General features: G+C 57.6%; 1 protein-coding gene across 2 annotated transcripts; it reads left to right on the forward strand.

Moving 5' to 3' along the window:
- Positions 1 to 163: 163 nt before the first annotated feature.
- Positions 164 to 19,411, forward strand: BCKDHA (branched chain keto acid dehydrogenase E1 subunit alpha). Of its 2 annotated transcripts, none has more exons than XM_044257374.1 (9): positions 164 to 299; positions 8,469 to 8,651; positions 8,755 to 8,841; positions 12,455 to 12,563; positions 15,677 to 15,838; positions 17,350 to 17,556; positions 17,768 to 17,909; positions 18,127 to 18,298; positions 18,883 to 19,411. In XM_044257374.1, the coding sequence occupies exons 1-9, from the start codon at positions 189 to 191 to the stop codon at positions 19,051 to 19,053; spliced, it is 1,344 nt and encodes a 447-aa protein (XP_044113309.1). In that variant the 5' UTR covers positions 164 to 188; the 3' UTR covers positions 19,054 to 19,411. The 2 variants fall into 2 exon arrangements, with proteins under 2 accessions (XP_044113309.1, XP_044113308.1); XM_044257373.1 differs by having other exon boundaries at positions 168 to 299; positions 18,958 to 19,411.
- The last annotated feature ends 355 nt before the right edge of the window (positions 19,412 to 19,766 follow it).

Consider the following 19,766-nt stretch of genomic DNA (forward strand, 5'->3'; position numbering starts at 1 on the left):
GAGGCGGTCAGAGTGATTTTGGAAAGCTAGATTGTTTGGCCCTCCCATACCTGTGCCGCAGAGACCTCAGGATTAGCACCTTGTGGTTTCTTGGCAGAGCGGTTCTAGCAGTTGAATCAGGTTCATAAAGGGGCAGCCCCCAGCCTAGCTGAGGAGAGGGGCGGAGCGCTGTGGGGTTGTTAGCCAAGATGGCGGTGGCGGTGGCGGCTGCGGCGGCGAGAGTCTGGGGCTCAAGTCGAGGCTTGGGCCAGACTGGCCTCCTCCTGCGGCGGTCTGGGGCTCGGGGCCTGGCTAGATCTGTGAGTACCTGGGGAAGTTTTCCCTGAGGGAAAATAGGGATGTCAACACCGTCTTCCCATGTGGGGGTCTGTGCAGGGAGTGAAGAGGGGGCTGTCACAGAAGGGACAGGGGCTGAGAGAACTACTCGGAGAGGACACTCGGGAAGGACTTCCACTTCCTCAGGAGAGAAGTGAGGCAGCTCCTTCGTGGGCCCGGAGGGAGGGAGACAATTTGGGGAGAGGGAGGGGATTTCTTTTTAGTTGCTGCTCATCCCCACGGGAGGCCGCGTGGACCCGGGACACGGGGGGAAGGCGAAACATTTCCTCGCAGGCATTGGAGAGTGAAACTGCCCAAGGGAGAGACTTTCTTCTTGGTAAAGATTCCCTCTCCCCCTTCAAAAAGGAGAAAAAAAAGGGAAAGGGTTCTCCGGCGCGTGCTTTTAAAGTGTCCTGCTTTTCTTTGTTCCTTTACTGCTGTTCTGATTTTAAAATGAATTGCGTAACAAAGTCGTTTGATCTTGTGTCCCGGATCGAATGTCAGAAAAAGGGCCTGTTTCGGTCATTCAGCAGAGATAACGTATAAAAATTTGTTGAGGAAAAGAGCTAGAGAGGTCGGCGGAGCAGCACCCTGTCGACATTTCTGAGTAACATTTGAGAAATGCCTAATTCTTTTTTTTTTTTTTTAAAGATTTTATTTATTTGAGAGCGAGCGAGATAGGGAGGTTGGGAGAGCATGAGCTGTGTTGAGTGACAGAGAGAGAGAGAGAGAGAGAGAGAGAGGAGCAGACTCCCTGCTGAGCAAGGAGCCGGGTTTGGGGCTTGATCCTAGGACTCCGTCATGACCTGATTGGAAGGCAGCCGCTTAAGCGAAGGCAGATGTTTAACCGAATGAGCCACCCAGGTGCCCCCAAGAAATGCTTAATTCTTATCAAAAGGGTCGGAATCCTCTTGGGTTGATGCTGCTAACTGTAAGTTCACACAGCAGAAGTCTAGCTGGAAGTTTGATTAGAGGGAGAGAAGCACTGGGCTGTGGAAGAGCCATGCACTTAAATTTCACACACCAGAGAGAATGGTGTTTCCGAAGGTGAGTTCATATCCCTGCTGCTTTCCAGCTATGTGGTCTTGGGCAAAGGACTGCTCCTCTGGACCTCTACAGAGGGGTGCATTTTCCTCTTTTTAAAATGCTAACTGACTACCGTGTAGGGTTGTAGTAAAATTAAAAAAATGTAAAGTGAGAACTGCACCTGATATTTGATAAGGGCAATAGGAATGTTGGTCACTGTTGAAAGTGAGGGTGGAGGGAAGGGACAGAAACTGACCTTGGAGATCAGAAGAAAAAAGGAGGTGACCTTGGCAGGACCTGGATTGGTGAAGGCCCTTGAAAGGAAAACTCTCCAGATCTTCTGGGGTTGAGTCTGGCCCTCTGATCCCTAATCCTTTAGGAGAGTAAGGTAGAATCTGTAGGAGGACACTCTATATAAGGAGAGAAGCAGGGGAGGAGAGTGAAGAGGGTGGGCCTGGCATAAGGAGAGCGGATATAGATAGGAAACGGAGACACTTGAAGCAGGTAATTCTGGAAAGATTTGTGGAGGAGGCTGGGAGTGCGGTTAGCTTCCTGTGTTTGGCCTGTTCTTTGTGGCTGTTTTTGGAGCAAGCAGATCCCATGCGGCTGATCCTAGTCCCAAGAGTCCATTGGCTGGGCCTGTGGGGCGGGAGGTGGGTAGGGCAGAAAGCAGGGAAAGGTCATTTATGGCTGATTAAATCTGCTTCATTCCAGGCTCAGACTCCTTGCTGCTTTTCCCTCTTGATTCTCCTCCTTCATTTTTTTGGTGGGTGATGTGAAAGGGAGATTTTTTTGGAGGGAGTCTTTCATGGTACTTACGTTTTATTTGTGCATTTAAAATTTTATTTATTTATTTATTTGACAGAGAGAGGACACAAGCAGAGGGAGCAGCAGGCAGAGGGAGAGGGAGAGACAGGCTCTCCACTGAGCAGGGAGCTTGATGCAGTCCCAGGACCCTGGGACCATAACCTGAGCCAAAGGCAGCTTCTCTCTCTCTGTCTCTCTCTCTTTTTTTTTTAAAAAGATTTAATTAATTGATTTATTTGACAGACAGACATCACAAGCAGGCAGAGAGGCAGGCAGAGATAGAGGAGGAAGCAGGTTCCCGGGTGAGCAGGGAGCCCAATTCGGGGCTGGATCCCAGAACCCTGGGATCATGACCCGAGTCGAAGGCAGAGGTTTTAACCCACTGAGCCACTCAGGGGCCCCCTAAAGGCAGCTTCTTAATCAACTGAGCAGCTCAGGAGTCCCTATTTGTGTATTTTTAAGTTTATATATTTGTATAGTCCTTGCTTGCTTTTCTCCACTTTTATTACTCTCACTTGTTTTTATTTATTTATTTATTTAATTTATTTAATTTTTAAAGTAATCTCTATACCCAATGTGGCTCTCGAACTCACAACCCAGAAATCATGTGTTGAATGCTCTACCCACTGAACAGCCTGGAGTCCCTCTCCCACTTGTATTTTCTAAGATTAAAAAGGAGACCAAAAAAAAAAAAAGGAGACCATTATTTTTTTATTTTTTTTTATTTTTTTTTTTTTTAAAGATTTTATTTATTTATTTGACAGAGAGAAATCACAAGTAGATGGAGAGGCAGGCAGAGAGAGAGAGGGAAGCAGGCTCCCTGCCGAGCAGAGAGTCCGATGCGGGACTCGATCCCAGGACCCTGAGATCATGACCCGAGCCGAAGGCAGCGGCTTAACCCACTGAGCCACCCAGGTGCCCCAAAAGGAGACCATTTTTGAGAGAAGGGAAAGAGTAGTGGGATTTAGTCAAACAATATTTTAAACTATTTTTTTGTTGTTGTTTATTTGCCAGAGAGAGACACACAGAGACAAGGAACACAAGCAGAGGGAGTGGGAAAGGGAGAAGCAGGCTTCCCCCTGAGCAGGGAGCCTGATTGGGGGCTTGATCCCAGGACCCTGGGATCATGACCTGAGCTGGAGGCAGACAATTGATTGAGCCACCCAGGCGCCTTCTAGTCAAAGAAGATTGCAGACCAGGATCTGTCCGCTAGAACATTCTGCAGTAGTGATGGTGTGTTTTTGTGCTAGGTGTGTGCTGCCCAGTACAGTAGCCACTTGACTACACTTGGGTACTGAGCTCTCAGTGTGATCAGTATGGCCCAGGAACTGAAGTTTTCATTTTATTTAATTTTAATCAGTTTAAATAGCCGCAGGTGGCTGCCATATTGGATGGTGGTGCAGGGCCAAGCGCAGAGATCCTGCTTTGGGGGAGGGGGGAGGGGCTGTGTTGCACCTGACAGGTGGGTGGTTGGGGGACAGGCTCGGGCTGCCTGACTTCATCTCTGCCTGCTTGCCTCTCTTTTCCACGTTCCTGTTGCTCAGGAGGTGTTCGTCTGATTCCCCTGCTTCCGGGCAGGTGATAGCAGACATTTCAGTGCTCAGGGAGAAGAGGAGAAAGGAAACTTAATTGTCAGGGAGTCCTGAGCTGGTTTCTCAGCCACCACCCCAAGAACCAAGAGGGACCCCAGCCAAGTCACTTCACTTCTGTGAGCCTAGCAGGTGGGGTGACTTGAGTCCCTCCTCTGGGAGGGAGGAAACACCTAGAGCTCGCTCTGTGTGGATCATCAGCCATGTTGTTTCTCTGACTGTTGGGGGCTGAGTCCTCTGTATCGTGAAGGCCACAGAACACAGGGGCTCTGGCAAGCATGATGCGGCCCGGGGCACTGCTAGCGGGAAGTCCCAGCTCCCCATGTGCCATCTCCAGGCGGCGGTGCCCAGTATGCGTGGAGGCACGAATGGAGATGGGCATTGCTTATCTCCTCACCGTATGGGTCCATTGCCCTCTTGACTGGTGGCTTGAGGTCCAAGGCCTCATTTTTCACATCAGGAAGCACTTAGGAGTTACGTCACCAACTCACTCCATCATTCCATCTAATACAGCCACACTACAAGGTACTGGCAGTTTTCTTCTGTCATGAGTGGGGAAACTGAGGCCTGGGGAGGTGAGGTCTGAACTTGGACTTCTGGACCGTAAAGCCCAGTGTCTCTCCATAGTACGAGGCTGCTAGGAGAAGCAATAGGGCTTCAGTTCAAGTCTTGCAACATTGTCCTTGGTCTGGTCTTGGCGTGTAACAGCAACTTCTGCTTGGGGCCTTAGGGGCTGATGAGAAGCTAGTGGGGAGCACCCCAGCCCCCACCACGCCCTTCCCTCCCTGCCCTTCAGCCCCCTGGGCCCCTTTGCCCTTCCTTGAATGAGCTCCTTCTACCTGGAGGCCTTTGTGGGAATATGATACTTTAGATGTCAGCTGACCTGCTGCTTCCTGGGAGAAGCGTTCCTGACCAGTGTCCATCTGTAAAACGGGGACATCGGTGGCACTTCTCTCAGAGAGACATGAAGATGAAAGCAAATGGTTCTTAGTAGGCACTTGTCCTGAGTACTCGGTAGGATCTCAGGAAGTGGGGCGGCTACAGTTTTTCTCCAGGGACAGTAAGTCTGGGGCTGTCAGAAAGGGTGTCTTCCCTCAGGACTTCCCACTAGCAGTGCCCCGGGCCGCATCATGCTTGCCAGAGCCCCTGTGTTCTGTGGCCTTCACGATACAGAGGACTCAGCCCGCTGGCAGCATCCACAGAACTGTCCACGGCCAGACCCCCCTTTCTCTCTAGCCTCCTTGGGCAGCTCTGTACACCATGTTGTCATGATCTCCCTGCCCTGGGGCAAGTCACTCCCCTCCCCCACCAGCCCCCAGGCCTGAAGTGAGAGGATCCTGCCATCTCCACGGGTTCAGAGAAGGTGGGGAAATGCATGGTATCAGCTCTCCTTCCTAATGTGTTGCAGCCTCATTCATTCTCTGCTCTCTCCACTCACCTTGGCCTTGCTGGTTGCTGGAGACTGGTGCCTTCCTCCCCCAGCCTCTGCCTGCCTCGCCCCTGCTGGTTCAGCAGGCCTCGGTGTAACTCCCCCTTCTCCAGAAAGCTTTCCCTCATGTTCGCTCTGATGCTGGTCGCAGAAGATCCCCCTAGAGCCATCTCCCCCTGGACCTGTGGAGTAGCAGTTCTCGTCCTTTCCACAAGGGGACACTGGTTCAGGGAGACCTGATGGCGTTGCTGGATAGGAACAGAGCCCCGACCAAGCCTTTTAGCACTGGAGTCCCTTCTCCTCCCCCTCCTAGTGGGCGTCCACCTGGCACCTGCTGCAGCCTGTAACCCGCGTGTTGGGTGTTGGTCACCTGGCCGCCCCTCTCCTCTTCAGCCAGTTTAGGGCCCAGTGGGGTGCCATTCAGTAGCTTTGGGCTGGAGTCCGCTCTGTGGGGAGTCTTAATTAACCTTGGGGCCAGAGGGAGTGGCTCCACAGGGGGCCTGGCACCTAGTACCTGCTGGGCCACGCAACCCTCCAGAGCAGGCCTCTGTTTCCTGTGTGGCTGGAGCCAGGCTTTGTGCGGCCATTGTAAGCTGCGGGCCACCACCTCTGCAAACCTATCCCCCTCCTCCCCACAGAGGGTGGAGTCGCATCCTTCCTTAGGCCATTCTACACTCCTCCCCTGGGGGGACATTTCCTCTGGGCTGGCCACTCACCCAGTCAGCACAGTAGCCTTGGGTCCGCACCCCAGTGTCACAGGCCCAGGAAGGAAGTTCTCCCCCTCCGCCCCACAAGGCAAGGCCAGTGTGGGGTGTGCCAGGGTGCCCCGATGGCCGCTGCTTAGCCTCCAGAGGCAGGCAGAGCCCTGTCCTGACAGCCCAGTCTGTTCTCAGCCCTGTAACCTGGTCCTCTGCCCCCTGCCAGCCCCGAACCCCCAGCCGGCCTGTTCCACTGCCTGCTGTTACTGTCCAGGGTGCCCTGCTGCCAGACCTTCTCCCCAGCTCTTCCTTGTCCTCTTCCCGAAGGGCCAGCCATTTTCTGTTTCCCGTTTCATACCCTTCCGAGGTTTTGGGGTGGTTTTCCTTTCTACCAAGTTTTGAGCTGATGAATGCATCCCATCCATGTGCTTTGTGACCCTCGTGGCAGGAACTTTCTGTCTCAGCCCTGTGTAGCTGTTCTACACATGAGGAAATTCGTGGGCACAGGGCGTTTTGCAACGAGCCACGTGGTTAGCTCAGATCCTGGCACCCACATCAGTCGGGCTCCAAGGCCAGCAACCCCACGCACTCATCCCTCTGTCCCTTTGGTAATGGCCTGCCGAGTGCCTGCTGTGAGAATCGAGCCCAACATGCTCCCTGCCCTCCCCGAGCTTGTGATCTGTGTGGGAGGCAGACACAGACTGCCGATCCTGGGGGTGGGGGGACAGAAAGTTTTGGCCAGTGTGGGTGCTCAGGAGGGGGGCTTGCGGGCGGCTGGAGTTCAGTGGCTTCCCTCACAAGCAGGGGAAGTCTGCTGCTGTGGTCACGCCTGGACCTGCCCTGCCGTGGGGGGTGTCGTTTCCTTTATTTCCTCACAGCCACAGACACAGATAAAAGCCCCCGTGCTTACGCTTCCCCCTGGATCCTTGGCTGCTCTGCCAGGCAATTCAAGGAGGGGGAGTGGGGTGCACACCCGAGCACCTGAGGGGTGTTGGGGAGCCAGCCAGTTGCTTGTTGAGTTCCTCCCGGAGGCAAAGCCGTGATCCCCGTAGATGGGCAGGCAGAAGCTGGGTCAGCCATGGCATCTGGGGGGACGAGCAGGGCTTTGGGGTCTGCTTGTCAGCCTGGCCTGCGTTGGAAGCTGACTGACCTGTTTGTAGCTGTGGTGCAGGTGATGTTACCCCCAGTATCTCTGCTTCCTCCCTCCTCAGGCCAGATCAGGCAGGCTGAGGACTCAGTGATACTGTGGGTGCAGAGCTCCACTGGCAGCTGGCCAGGGCTTGCTTAAGGGGAGCACTGGCAGTGCTGAGACCAGGTCAAGGCTGAGAAATAGGGTTGGCACCCAGAGGCTGCCCAGTGGACTTTTCCTGGGTTTTCCCTGCCAGCAGAGGGGGTGCCATCCCACCAATCCCCAGGGCTCCTCTAGCCATCCAACTTCTTCCAGTTTCCACAAGTGACATTCCATCCTTCGCTTTCTGTCTTTGGCATGTTCTGTGACCCCGGCCTCCGGGGCTCCTTCCCTGACCCCCAGCTTCCCTCTCACTCTCAGGTTGCTTCCTTAGGAAGCCTGGCTCCTTCCCACTCTCCCATGCTCAAGGCTTCTCTTGGGCAAGGATGGATCAGCCCCAGCCTCAGCCGCACTTGCTTGGCCAGCTTCCTTCCTGGGCAGCAGTGACAGATGTCTTGCTTCTCTTAGGTCCCCAGAACCCGGCTCAGGGCTCAGAACAAAGCAGGTGCCAAATATTTGTTGAAGGAGTCCATCTGGGCCTGGAGGGGTGGGGGTTGGGACAGGAGCACAGAGGCCATCGAAGCATGGAAGTTTGCTGCAGGGAGAGGGGAACAGACATTCAATAAAGAGATGGGTGCAGCCGTGTGGTGGTGGCAGAAGTGACCGTTGACATTTCCTGAGCATTTGCCCTATGACTTCCAAGTACTCTGTTAACCAGTTTTGTGTGCAGGATGTTGTTCAAGCCTCACGACACTTCCACGAGGTGGTTTCCCTTTTACAGATGAGAAAGGGACAGCTGGCAGAGGGGAAGTCACTCTCCTCTGGTCACCTAGTAAGGGACTTGAACCCAGGCAGGCTGACACCTAAGACCCCAGAGACTTCCTTGATCCTGGGTGTCCACCCTAGTTATGTGGGGGCAGTGAAAAGCCCATCCGGCCGGCTGGAGGGTACTGAGGGCGGGTGAACCTGCGGTGGCAGTGGGTGACGGTGAATGGGGGTATCTGGTCAGACTGGAGAGGCTTTGAATGCCAGGGTGAGGCATCGAGGCTTCTGACAGAGCAGCACCTGGTTCTTGAGCCGACTGACCGCTGCTCTGCAGGGTGTTTAATCTTTACCGCCGCCTTATGCAATAGATGGTATCTGCCCCTCAGTTTTACAGATGAGGAGACGCAGAGGAGTTCTGGTGACTTGCCCAAGGTCACACATCAAGAAAGCGGTGGAGCTGCGATCCGTACTCAGTGTGTCAGGCCACAGGGCCCACCGGGGTCCAGGGGCTTAACTACCAGGCCATATTGCCTGCTGCTCTGAGGTCAAGCCAGGAAAGCCTCTGCTGCTCCTGACATGAGCACCCCACCCCCACCCTCCTCTCTCCCCAGCTCCCCCAGAGACAGGAGCAGCAGCACTTCCCGTCCCTGGATGACAAGCCCCAGTTCCCGGGGGCCTCGGCGGAGTTCATAGACAAGCTAGAATTCATCCAGCCCAATGTCATCTCTGGGATCCCCGTCTACCGTGTCATGGACCGGCAGGGCCAGATTATCAACCCCAGCGAGGATCCCCACGTGAGAGGCCCTCTCCTTCCCCTACTATGTCTCCCATGCCTGGGCTCCTTGTCTGTCTCCTCTCTGGTCCCAACTGCCCCGCATCTGTCTGCTCCGCCCGCAGCTGCCCCAGGAGAAGGTGCTCAAGCTGTACAGGAGCATGACTCTGCTCAACACCATGGACCGCATCCTCTACGAGTCCCAGCGCCAGGTGCGTGCGCTGGGCCTGGGGAGGGGGGTTCCTTAGGTCGCCCTGCCTGTGTTCGAGCCAGAAGATGACTCCCAAGGTGGGGGGGTTGGAGGTCCTTTGTCTTGGTGTCCTCAGAGTCCTTGAGGTTCTCAAGGATAGAGAACCTTGGAGGAGAAGTATGGGACGGGTGCTGCCTGAGGGCGGAAGCATGGATTAGATCCTCCCGTGCTCCTGGCCGGGGGCGTGTCTGTGCTGGGGACATCCGGCAGGAAGACCTGACAGGCTTTCCCCTGGGGAGCTCCCAGTCCTGAGAAACCAGGGTGCCACTCTGTGCTTCTGGGCACCTGCATCACACGGACTGTGAGCCTCAGCTGTGTTTGTGGTCGTGGACAGAGACCTCGTCAGAGCAGTGTCAACAAAGAGGCAATTTATGGACTCAGGTAACTTCACTTTCAGAGGGTCCTGTTTCAGGTGTGGCCGGATCCCAGGAGCTCAGTGTTATCAGACCTGTTTCTCTCACCGGGTGTCTTTTCCATGCTCTCGGCTTCCTGCATCTGGCAGGTCTAGGCTCCAGGACAAGTAGCGGAGAGAGCATCAGGGCACAGGCTCCAGGGCAGGACTTTACAACCCAAGTCTTCATTCTGCCATTTTGTAGCTGTGCCCTGGGGGAGTCGCTTCATTTGTCAGGTCTTCCGTTGCCTTAAGGACTGCCAGTGGCATATGTTGTGGCCTTAGGAAGAACGACACTGGTGTTTAGCCAGCATGCAGTAAATACTAGCTATCATAATGCTGCCAAGCTCACAACCTTTTTGCTTAGCGGCGGAAAGAGAATGTCTGCTTCCTGAGGTTCCAGCAAAGGCCAGGGCTAATGCTCGCTTGTGGTCTGGGCTTTGGTCACAGACCCTGCCTTCAGCCAGCCCCTGGCCAGGAGAACCATGTGCCATCCCTAGGATCCAAGAGAGCAGTGGAATCCATTCCTCCCAGGGCCCAGGGTTCCTGTGGGAAAGGTGGGATTAATGTTGGGCAGTGGGCCCTTGGGTGCCCGTGGCACCTGCTGGGTCAGGAGTAGGGATGGGCCTGAGAATCAAGCCCGCAGGCCATCCTGTGGACTAAAGCATGAAACCCCCTGGCCTATGAGACAGTACTGAGCAGACTCCCATGCACAGGACACTACCTCTGGGTTTTCCAACTTAGGGTTGTACCTCTACCCCAAAACTTGCCCAGAAACTTCCCTTGGCCCCCGTACCCCACAGGGGCAGGCCTGGCCTTTCCTCTTCCCCTATCCCCCATTCCCCTGTGGCCTGGGCTCTCTGGGCTCTCTGCTCCCCTCTCTGCAGCCTTACTGCCAAGGCTGGGCCACCCCTCCCCCGCTCTCAACATGCCTGGGCTCTTCCCTGCCCGAGTTGGCTGTGCAGACGGGAGCTTTGGAATCCAAGAGATGCGGGTCTGGTCACAGCCGGGACTTTGGGCAGCGATTTTGCCTGCCTTTGCCTCAGTTTCTTCAGTATGCTAAAAAGTGGGGATAGCAAGGTAGGGGTAGGAATTCTGTGAGGCCCAATGCACAAAGCGCCTTGTCCCCTGGCGGAGGAGGCCAGTAGGATCAGAGCAGACCTCAGTAAGATCCACTCCTGTGTCAAGGCTCAGCTTATATTAGCCAGGCTTCTGCTCAGCTGTAAGTAACAGACCTCCCCCAGGTGCCCCCCAAATCCTAACAGAAACCAATGCAGTCACTTAAACAGATTAGGAGGGCTTTTAATTTTGCATAGAGGAAATCTGAAAATGGGGTGTGGGGCCAGTATGGTGGCCCCACGATGTCACTGGATACCCAGCTTCGGCTTCTAGCCTCAAGGGTCCTTCATGAGCCAAATGGCCACCGGAGCTACCTTCATCATGCCGCATTCCAGGCAGTAAGTGGAAGGAAGGTGGCAGGTCAGACATGGCATGTCCCAGCTATCTCCTCATGCCCACTGTTCTAGAGCTTTGCAGGCAATCCCACCCAGTAGTGTCTGAGACACTGCATGTGGTGCTCCCAGCTGCAAGGAGGCTGAAATGTGGTTTTCCATGTGGGCAGCTGGTGCCTGTGGAATGCAATCTCGGTTAGCAAGCACAAAGAGGGGGGGTAGGATACTGGGTAGGTGACCAGTGACCTCTGCCTTGAGCCGGGTCCGGTTTCCTGGGTAGGAGGCCTCTCCAGCTCTTCCCCACACCACCCTTGACAGCCCTCCCAGGCCTCTAGCGCCCAGCATCAGCCCATGTGGCTGTGGGAGGTCAATTAACTTTTAATTGGCTCCCAACTTAGAGGAAAGCTTTATTCATCTAGTTTTCCCACCATGACAGCCTGGGCTGCAGAACACATGAGGACTGGGCAGGGGGCATCCCTCAGATACTGACCGGAGCTCTCTCACTTTACACGTGGTGCCGGGGAGCTTAGTTCTGGCTGTGTGCCAGGGGTGCCGCAGATACCCGGCCAGACTTCACATCTTAGCCCCAGATCTACTTGGCTTCTTGCCTTGGCTGTCCCACACCAAGTTTAGCCTGTCCAGACTTGACCTCGGCATCTTCCTCTCTCGGGCCATTTCTCAGTGGAGGGTGCCACTGCCCAAGCTGGAGACCTGCATCTCCTCCCTGTCTCCATTCTCCCCCTCGCATCACTTTCTCCCATCTACTTGACTTTGTCCCTCCCTGTTTAGTTAAAAATCTATTCTGCTGCTCAGCACCACGTCAGGAGCCTAGATTTCCTGCATTTCTGCTTCACCATCGTGGGCGAGTTGGCCTTCATCCCACACGTGTTGCCTCATTTTCGCAAAATGGCTGCCACAGGTCCAGCCTCCCAGCAGTGTGCCAGGTGGAAGAAGGGCTGGGGCCAGCTACACTCATCTCTTTTATCAGGAAAGCCAGAGCAGATTTCCACTTAAGTCTCTGGCTGGAACTGTGTCTGTGGCCACTTCTGGCTATAAGGGAGATTGGGAGAATGTTTGGCTTTTCCAGGCTCGAGAGTTGGGGGGCTCAGGAGAAGGGAGTCGGCCAGGGCGTCGGTGTGGCCAGGGTCTGCTGCTCCTTGGCACTTTGACTCTGCTTAAGCCTCTCCTCTCCACTTCTCTGCCTGCCTCCTGCCGTGACCAGGCCCAGCTACCACCCCTCTTGCCTGGTAGGCTGCACTCAGTCCTGCCACCACCATCTATTTCCCACATGACAGCCAGAGAGCTGTTCCTGAACTGTTGCTCTGGGAAGAGCTGTGGGCGCAGTTCTCAAGGTAAAGACCTGTTGTGTCGTTCACGGCCTTACTGGGTACTGCCTCTCCGCCTGGTCTGTCCCCACCCCTCCCACTTTCTGTCCCAGCCATTCTGGCTTCGTGGCCTTAACTGTTATCTCTCCTTGGAAACTGTTATCATCTCCCCCAGCTTTGCCCGGCTCAGGCATTTCTCCCTGCTGCCCCTCTGCGGTGGGCTGCACACACACGTCGGCCTCTCACCAATCTGGCAGTTCCTCTGGGAAGGAACCCCAGCCTGGCCTGGCCCAGGAAGTGTGTCTGGGGATGAGTGAAGTCTCCAGAAGCTGGGCAGTTATCTGGATGGTTGCCTGTCATTGCCCAGCCTAATGGAGCCCGGGCCCCCGGGCCCTCCTGCACCCCCAGGGCCGGATCTCCTTCTACATGACCAACTATGGCGAGGAGGGGACGCACGTGGGGAGTGCAGCGGCGCTAGACAACACGGATCTGGTGTTTGGCCAGTACCGGGAGGCAGGTACGTCTGCCGTGTTGGTGGTCTGCGTCTGTGGTCCCCATGGAGGCAGGTCAGGCCCCGTCCCTCTGGGCGGTTAGGGGAGGCCCGTGTTAGCTACCCCAGATGCTCTTCTAGGAGCAGCTTGATGCCAGGGAGGATTAAAGAACTGCAGGGAGAGCTTTCTTTTCTTTTCTTTTCTTTTTTTTTTTAAAGATTTTATTTATTTATTTGACAGAGATCACAAGTAGGCATAGAGGCAGGCAGAAAGAGAGAGAGGAGGAAGCAGGCTCCCCATGGAGGAGAGAGCCTTATGTGGGGCTCGATCCCAGGACCCTAGGATCATGACCCGAGCCGAAGGCAAAGGCTTTAACCCACTGAGCCACCCAGGTGCCCCTGAGAGCTTTCTGAGCAAAAAAGGGCCGAGCCAGGTCCAGGGGTGTGTGGCGGCAGGTTTCCTCTGTCTGGAGGCCAGGCAGGGAGGCTTATAGAGAAGAGCCTATGCTTGGGCTGCTCTGTGCTCTGCCGGCTGCCACTGTCAAGTTCGGGTCAAATTGCTTCCCTTCTGTGAGCCTCTGCTCTGTGATCTCCCAACACAGAGCTGCTGATGGCACTGTGACCCCTGCCTGGCGAGTGCTGGCAGCATGCAGTCAGGGCAGGCCTGGCCTCAGGGGCCCCACATGGGGACCCCCATCCAGAGTGTAGGGTTCCCCTGGCCTCTCTGGGCTCTGTGTCCTTCAGGGAGCAGAGCAAACAGGAGGCCCTGGCAGTGGCAGCCGGGACTGGCCCCTTCTGAGTGAGGGAGTGACAGAACGAAAGGTGTGAAGCAGGTCGATGAGCATGGAGGAGTGACTGGGTAAGGGCTGTGGAGGGGAGTCATGGGGCAGGGGACACAAAGCCCGCAGCACAGGGTCTGGCACTGGGTAAGCGCTCCAAGTTGGAGGTGATGTGCTGGTTGGGGGGGGGGGCGGACTCTCACCTGGGACAGCTCTTCAGCAGCGGGCAGGCTGGCTGGGCAGGCAGCGTGGCATTCACATCTGCTCCTGTCCCTGTCCCCCATGCTCTCCAGGGACAGACGTCCTGTGTATTGGGCGTCCCCAGACACTGAGCTGTGGGCCCCTGCCAGATTTGCTGAGCACCTCCCACCTCCCGCTTGTTTTTGCTGAAAGGGCCTCTCTGGTGAGGACTCCAGGCGGGGTGAGCAAGGGGCTTGGAGCTGTGGGCAGCCACTGGGCTCTCCACACACGGCATGGGGGGCTGGCCCTGGGTGCCCTGCAGGGGGGAGCCCTACCACGCCGAAGCCCCCCGCAGAAGTCAGTCTGCGTCTGGGCAGCCGCGAGGGGTGGGAGCCACGGAGACCTGTCTCGCTGCCGGCCTCGCTGGGGCAGCTGCTCCCCTCTCTCAGTCCCCGTCTTTGGGGTGCGGAGAACAAGGGTGCTCGGAGCAGTAGCCAGACTCCCTCCCAGATGAGCTCTTCCAGGCCCCGGTGCTGTGCTAAGTGCTGGACCTGCTTTTGCCTGCCCTGATCCACGGGAAGGAGGCTCTCAACAGCCACGTTTCCTGTCTGAGCCAGGTGGCAGGCAGCCCAGAAGGTTCTGGCCCAGTGTGCAGGCCACGAGCCTCCTGAGGGGTGGAGTCCTCTGTGGTGCTGCCCACGTGGGGCCATTCTGTGTAAACCAAGGATGTACATGGCCTGCTGGCCGTGGCACCGGCAGGAAGGGACCCTCGTCAGGGAGCTCACGGGCAGCACGTTCCCACCTAGAGCAGTTGTTGCCATGGGGCCTGTGGTTTTCCGGGGCGTCCGGCCCACCTGGCCCTAGGACTCCTGGCTCTGCCCGCGGCTTCTCGCGCTGTGAAGAAGCCCCCCCACATGGCCCTCAATCCCGCACCGACCCGGGCACCCCGTCTTTGGTCTGTGTTATGTACCACATGGCCACCCTGTGAGTATGTGTGGGTGACAGGAAACCCCACGTCTAGTTCTATGGAAGGCGAAGGCTGCCGTCCCGCCCAGCACCCCCACCCCGACTGCCACTTCAGGTGTGTGCTCGGGACCCGACTGTCTGGGCAGTGCTCACCATGGGTGGGGTGTCTTGGCGGTGGCACCCTGTTAGCTGGTAAACACCCCCCCAGCCCCGCTGCAGCCCCAGTCATGAAGGGTGAGCTCTGTGTGGCCCCCCGCACTCCATCCACTGCCTTACGGTGTGACCTCGAGCCGGCTCTGGGAGCTCTCCTACCTCAGTTTCCCTATCTGTAAATGGGGAGAATAAGGCTCCCTCAAAGGTCGTGAGGATTAAGTTAATCTCTGGAAGGTGCTCCGAAGAAAGGGGCCCAGCCCCAAGCGTTGTATCCATATTGCAGTCCTTCAGGGAGCGTGGGCACAGACGGCACAAAATGTGGCTGGTGTGTAGTGGGACCCTGATTACATCATCACGTGAAGGAAGAGTTCCCCAGTGAAGGAGGAGGTCTGGAAATGCCTGCACCAGCCAGCTGCTGCCCTGCAGTGCTCAGGTTCTGGGTGCTTCCACGCGCGTCCTTGAACCCCCAGCGTGGCCCCTCGGCTTTGGGCGTGACGATCGTCCTCCAACGAGAGCGGGTCATTGCTCATCCCAGGACCACCTTGACCTCATCCTGTCCGACTCAGCAGGCCAGGCCCCCTTCACCCAGAGTGCTTCCATGTGGTGGAGAGGTTTGGTTGGAAGAGAGTACAGCCGTGAACAGGTTCAAATATCATCTCTCTAGTTCAGAAATTGTGGGCTAGCGGCCTGTACTTTTATTTGGTTCCTGTAATGATTTTGGAAGTAAGGTATGAGTTGAAACATCAATAGTTTCTCATTTAAAAAAAAGAAAAAAAAGATTTTGCCTTCTTTTGAAGAGCCAAGCCATGAGCCATCGGGCATCTCCGAGCAGCTGGGGTGTTTGGAACAAGGCCTCCCTTTCGGGATAGGCCCGAGCTCTGTGGTCTGCCCCACCCCCTGTGAGCCTCTGAATCTGCCTTCCCTTCCCTACTCCAGTTTCCTTCTGGACCCATGGGAACGTGGAGCCCAGGTGGCAGGGGCCTTGCCCTGGGACGGCCAGGGGTCGCTCTGACCCCGCGCCAGCCGCAGGCTCACTCCCACCCCGCCTCCCCCGGCCTGCAGGTGTGCTCATGTACCGGGACTACCCCCTGGAGCTGTTCATGGCCCAGTGCTACGGCAACGTGAGCGACCTGGGCAAGGGCCGCCAGATGCCCGTGCACTATGGCTGCAGGGAGCGCCACTTCGTCACCATCTCGTCTCCGCTGGCCACACAGATCCCGCAGGGTGAGGACTTGTCCCGGGCTTGGGGCTCATACACCAGTGTCCTCCCTGGCCCTTCCGGGGGCTCCCGGGGAAAGGGGTGCCAGGCTCGAGACTTTCCAAGCACAGATCCTTCTCGTCTGGGAGTCTCCAGAGGAGGGCTCTGGTTTGGCAGGCTGGGGCTGGCATGACCATGCTCTCGTTTCCTGACCTGCCGGTCCCGTCGGTCCGGTCACTGACATGGCGACTGCGTGTGACTGAGCAAGAACCAGCTTCTTGCAAAGGGTAACGGGCAGAGCTGGGTTCCTGCCCCCGACTCTGCTCTCCCTCAGTCCTCGGAGTCTGACTCTACTGAAGCTTACTCTGGCCAGCCCAGTCCCTAGAGCAATGAGAGTCACTTTGCTCAAAAGTGACCGCTTAGGGAGCAGAACCCTTGGACCAGGCCCACACCCACATGGCACGGAGACCCCGGAACCTGCCCTCGCTCCCTGCCCTCCAGGCCTGTGGTTCAGTCATGGGCCAGCTGGGCTCCAGCTGTCTCTGACCCCGGGTGCCTGAGAGACATGCGTTGCCCTGGTCGCTGGCCCATCCGTGTGCCTTAGCTCGCTTAGCTCCAGGTGCCTGGAATAAGGCGCCGTTGGCACCTCTGAGGTGGGAGGCGGGCAGGGCAGCTTTGTGAGAGGAGGTGGCATGTTCCCTGAGGGTAGGTGGGATTTCCAGAAGGCTCGGTCCTGGCCCCTTACCCTCCGTTTGAGTGACTGTTAGGCCTCTCGGCCGGCAGACACTGGAATCCCTGCTATGTGGGCACTGTGCTGGGCGCAGTGAGCAAGAGACAGACTGCCTCAGTCCTCCGTGTGGAGGACACAGGCAGGAAGCGCGGAGGGGGAGCACAGGGAGCAGATGAGGTGGGAGCCGTCCTGCAGGGATGGAGAGGGAGTTGCAGTGATGGAGAGGGAGTTGCAGTGATGGAGGAAGGTAGGGGGTTGTGTCACAGGTGACATTTCTTACAGATCAGAAGGAGCCAGGGAGGGTGCCATGTGGGGTTGAGGCAAGTGCATACTAGATGGCTTGAGGGTTGGGAGCCCGTGGCAGGCGTGGAACCAGGGCGGGAGGCCAGGAGGGGCTCGGTGGTGGCGGGGGAAGGCTATGGATCCAGGGGAGGCTGAGAGCAGTGGGAGCCGTGGGGGAGAGAGGTGCCGGGCCGGAATGGCAGCCTGGTTCACATTTTAACCATTTTAACTGGCCTCTGGCTGTCCCCGGGCAACGGGTGGGGGCGGGAGGAAGAGGAGGCTGCTGGGAGCTCAGGCAAGGTGACCGGGTGAACAGACAGACGGCAAGGAGGCCGGGGGACACGGGGTCAGATTCTGGCAGAGTTTTGAGGGTGGAAGAGGTGAGGGGAGCAGCTGGAGTCAGAGGAGTCACCATTGGCCAGGGGTGGGGGGCAAGAGCGGGGCGGGGGTGCTGGAGCGAGAGGACAGAGCTGGGTGGGGGGAGTGTGCAGTTTTGCTCCTGCTCACCGCCTCCTCCCCCCGCAGCGGTGGGGGCAGCCTATGCAGCCAAGCGGGCCAACGCCAACAGGGTTGTCATCTGCTACTTCGGGGAAGGGGCTGCCAGCGAGGGGGACGCACACGCCGGCTTCAACTTTGCCGCTACCCTCGAGTGCCCCATCATCTTCTTCTGCCGGAACAATGGATATGCCATCTCCACGCCTACCTCAGAGCAGTACCGCGGGGACGGCATTGGTAGGGGCCCAGTGGGCTGCTCCCTAGTCTGCGTGCTTGCCCTTCAACCCCCCACAGTCCTTTCCCTGCCATGTCTGCAGCAGGGGGTTGCAGGAACACTGCCTTTCCTGCTCCCTTTCCCTCCTCCCCCTTCTCTGCTCATTGTCCTCATCTGAGCGCCCCCCCTTGCCCAACCTGCCTCTGTCCCTGACCTGCCTTTCTGTCCCCACAGCTGCCCGAGGCCCGGGCTACGGCATCTTATCCATACGCGTGGATGGCAATGATGTATTTGCTGTGTACAATGCCACCAAGGAGGCCCGGCGGCGGGCCGTGGCCGAGAACCAGCCCTTCCTCATTGAGGCCATGACCTACAGGTGCCTGCCTCCCCCATTCCCCCTGTGGCCTTGACCCCATCTTCCCTGCATGGGTCACTGTCCCCAGAATACGACCCCGTCCCTTTTATTGGATACTCATGTTGGATCCCCTTCGTGGCCTCTATTCCATTGCTGCCCCTTCTCCCCTAGTCCTTGCCCTCCCTCCTAACCCACTGCAGGGGGCTCCTGCCTGACTCTGGGCCCCCTCCGCCTGCAGGATTGGGCACCACAGCACTAGTGATGACAGCTCAGCCTACCGCTCAGTGGACGAGGTCAACTACTGGGACAAGCAGGACCACCCCATCTCCCGGCTGCGCCACTACCTACAGAGCAGGGGCTGGTGGGATGATGAGCAGGAGAAGGCCTGGAGGAAGCAGTCCCGTAAGAAGGTGGGGGCCTCTCTCTGCTGGAAGGCCATGCCCCAGGGGGCGTGGTCCCGCACAGTGTGTGGTGGAAAAGCCTGGAAGGACTGGGGGCACACGGAGCTGGGAGACCTGGGCATAGCCCAGCAGGGCCTCACAGCCGCCCGCAGTGCCAGGCTGCCTGGGCACACGCCTTTGCCGGGTCCTAGCTGTGTCCTGCGTCCTCGGCAGGGACATGCAGGGATCCTCGTCGGGGGCTGTGCAAGGGGTAGGTGCCTTAATCCGTGTGCAGTGAGTGTCCCACTCTCCTCAGCCTGGAGCTGGGGCAGTGCGCCCTGTGGGAAGAGCTGCCCTGGGCTCGGGCCCTCCTTCTGGGCCTCAGTTTCCTCACGTCTGAACGGCTGCTGCCTGGTCCCGCCCCACCAATCCCTGCATTTAGTGCAGTGCCAGACTGTGCGGGTCACCAGGGGCCTGGCTGGGGGTCCTGACCACGTGGATCCTCTCACCCCTGCCCATCCTCTCCTCTGTGCCCAGATGGGAACCCCGGCTGGGGTCCCACAGGTGCGGGGTTGGGGACCAGCTGCGTGCCTACTGTCCCCCACCTCCCCCAGGTTATGGAGGCCTTTGAGCAGGCAGAGCGGAAGCCGAAGCCCAGCCCTAGCCTGCTCTTCTCTGACGTGTACCAGGAGATGCCCACCCAGCTCCGCAAGCAGCAGGAGGCCCTGGCCCGGCACCTCCAGACGTACGGGGAGCACTACCCTCTGGACCACTTTGAGAAGTGAGGCCTGCTCATCCCCGACCTCCACCTCAACCACCCTGAGGGGCAGCCCCACTCTGGGAGGCCCAGGGAGCAGCGGGGCACCACCCTCCTCCCGCAGTCTGCTCCCTCCACACTCCTGGGGCCAGGCTCCAGCCCCCATCCCCCACTCCTCCAGGCTGTTACCGGGTGGGGCTCAGAACCCCTCCTTGCCTGTTACAGTGCCTTCTCCCTGGGGGCTGGGCCAGGGGGCTGGGCTGGGCCGGGTCAGGGAGCCTTTAGGACTAGAAGCTCCTTGGGGTGGGTGTGGTGGGTCAGCCTGTGAAGTTACTCCCTCAGTGAGAAGGGGTCAGCAGGTGGCCAATAAACTCTCTTGGCTCATACCCCCTGCTGGTCTGTTTCCTTGACGTTGGGAGGTGGGAGGAGAGCCTGGACTGGCTGGTTTGGGATCACCCCTCATTTCACAGATCTCCCCCCCACCCCAGATAAAGAAGTCCAGGCCGTTGAGACATGTACTTCCCCCGGAAACTCTAGCAAGCTGGAGGATGGTGGGGGCGGGGGTCCTCCCAAGTCAGTCTCCTGTTCTCCCTTAGGTGGGACAAGGCTGCTGTTCAGCAGTGTGACTAGGAGGTCACCAGAGCTGCCCCTACCCAGTAAGTAGGGGGAGGGTGTCCACTGTGAAGGCGGGTGCAGCTGCACTCACTCTGTCAACTCCTCCGGGGCCCCACGGCGGGCACA

Source organism: Neovison vison, chromosome 7 (genome assembly GCF_020171115.1).
Source record: "Neovison vison isolate M4711 chromosome 7, ASM_NN_V1, whole genome shotgun sequence".
Taxonomy (NCBI): domain Eukaryota; kingdom Metazoa; phylum Chordata; class Mammalia; order Carnivora; family Mustelidae; genus Neogale; species Neogale vison.

Coding starts and splice junctions, on each gene's coding strand:
- BCKDHA (XM_044257374.1), top strand. CDS start 189: ATGGCGGTGGCGGTGGCGGCTGCGGCGGCGAGAGTCTGGGGCTCAAGT. Junction 300..8,468: donor CTCGGGGCCTGGCTAGATCT/GTGAGTACCTGG, acceptor CTCTCTCCCCAG/CTCCCCCAGAGACAGGAGCA. Junction 17,910..18,126: donor ATTGAGGCCATGACCTACAG/GTGCCTGCCTCC, acceptor CTCCGCCTGCAG/GATTGGGCACCACAGCACTA.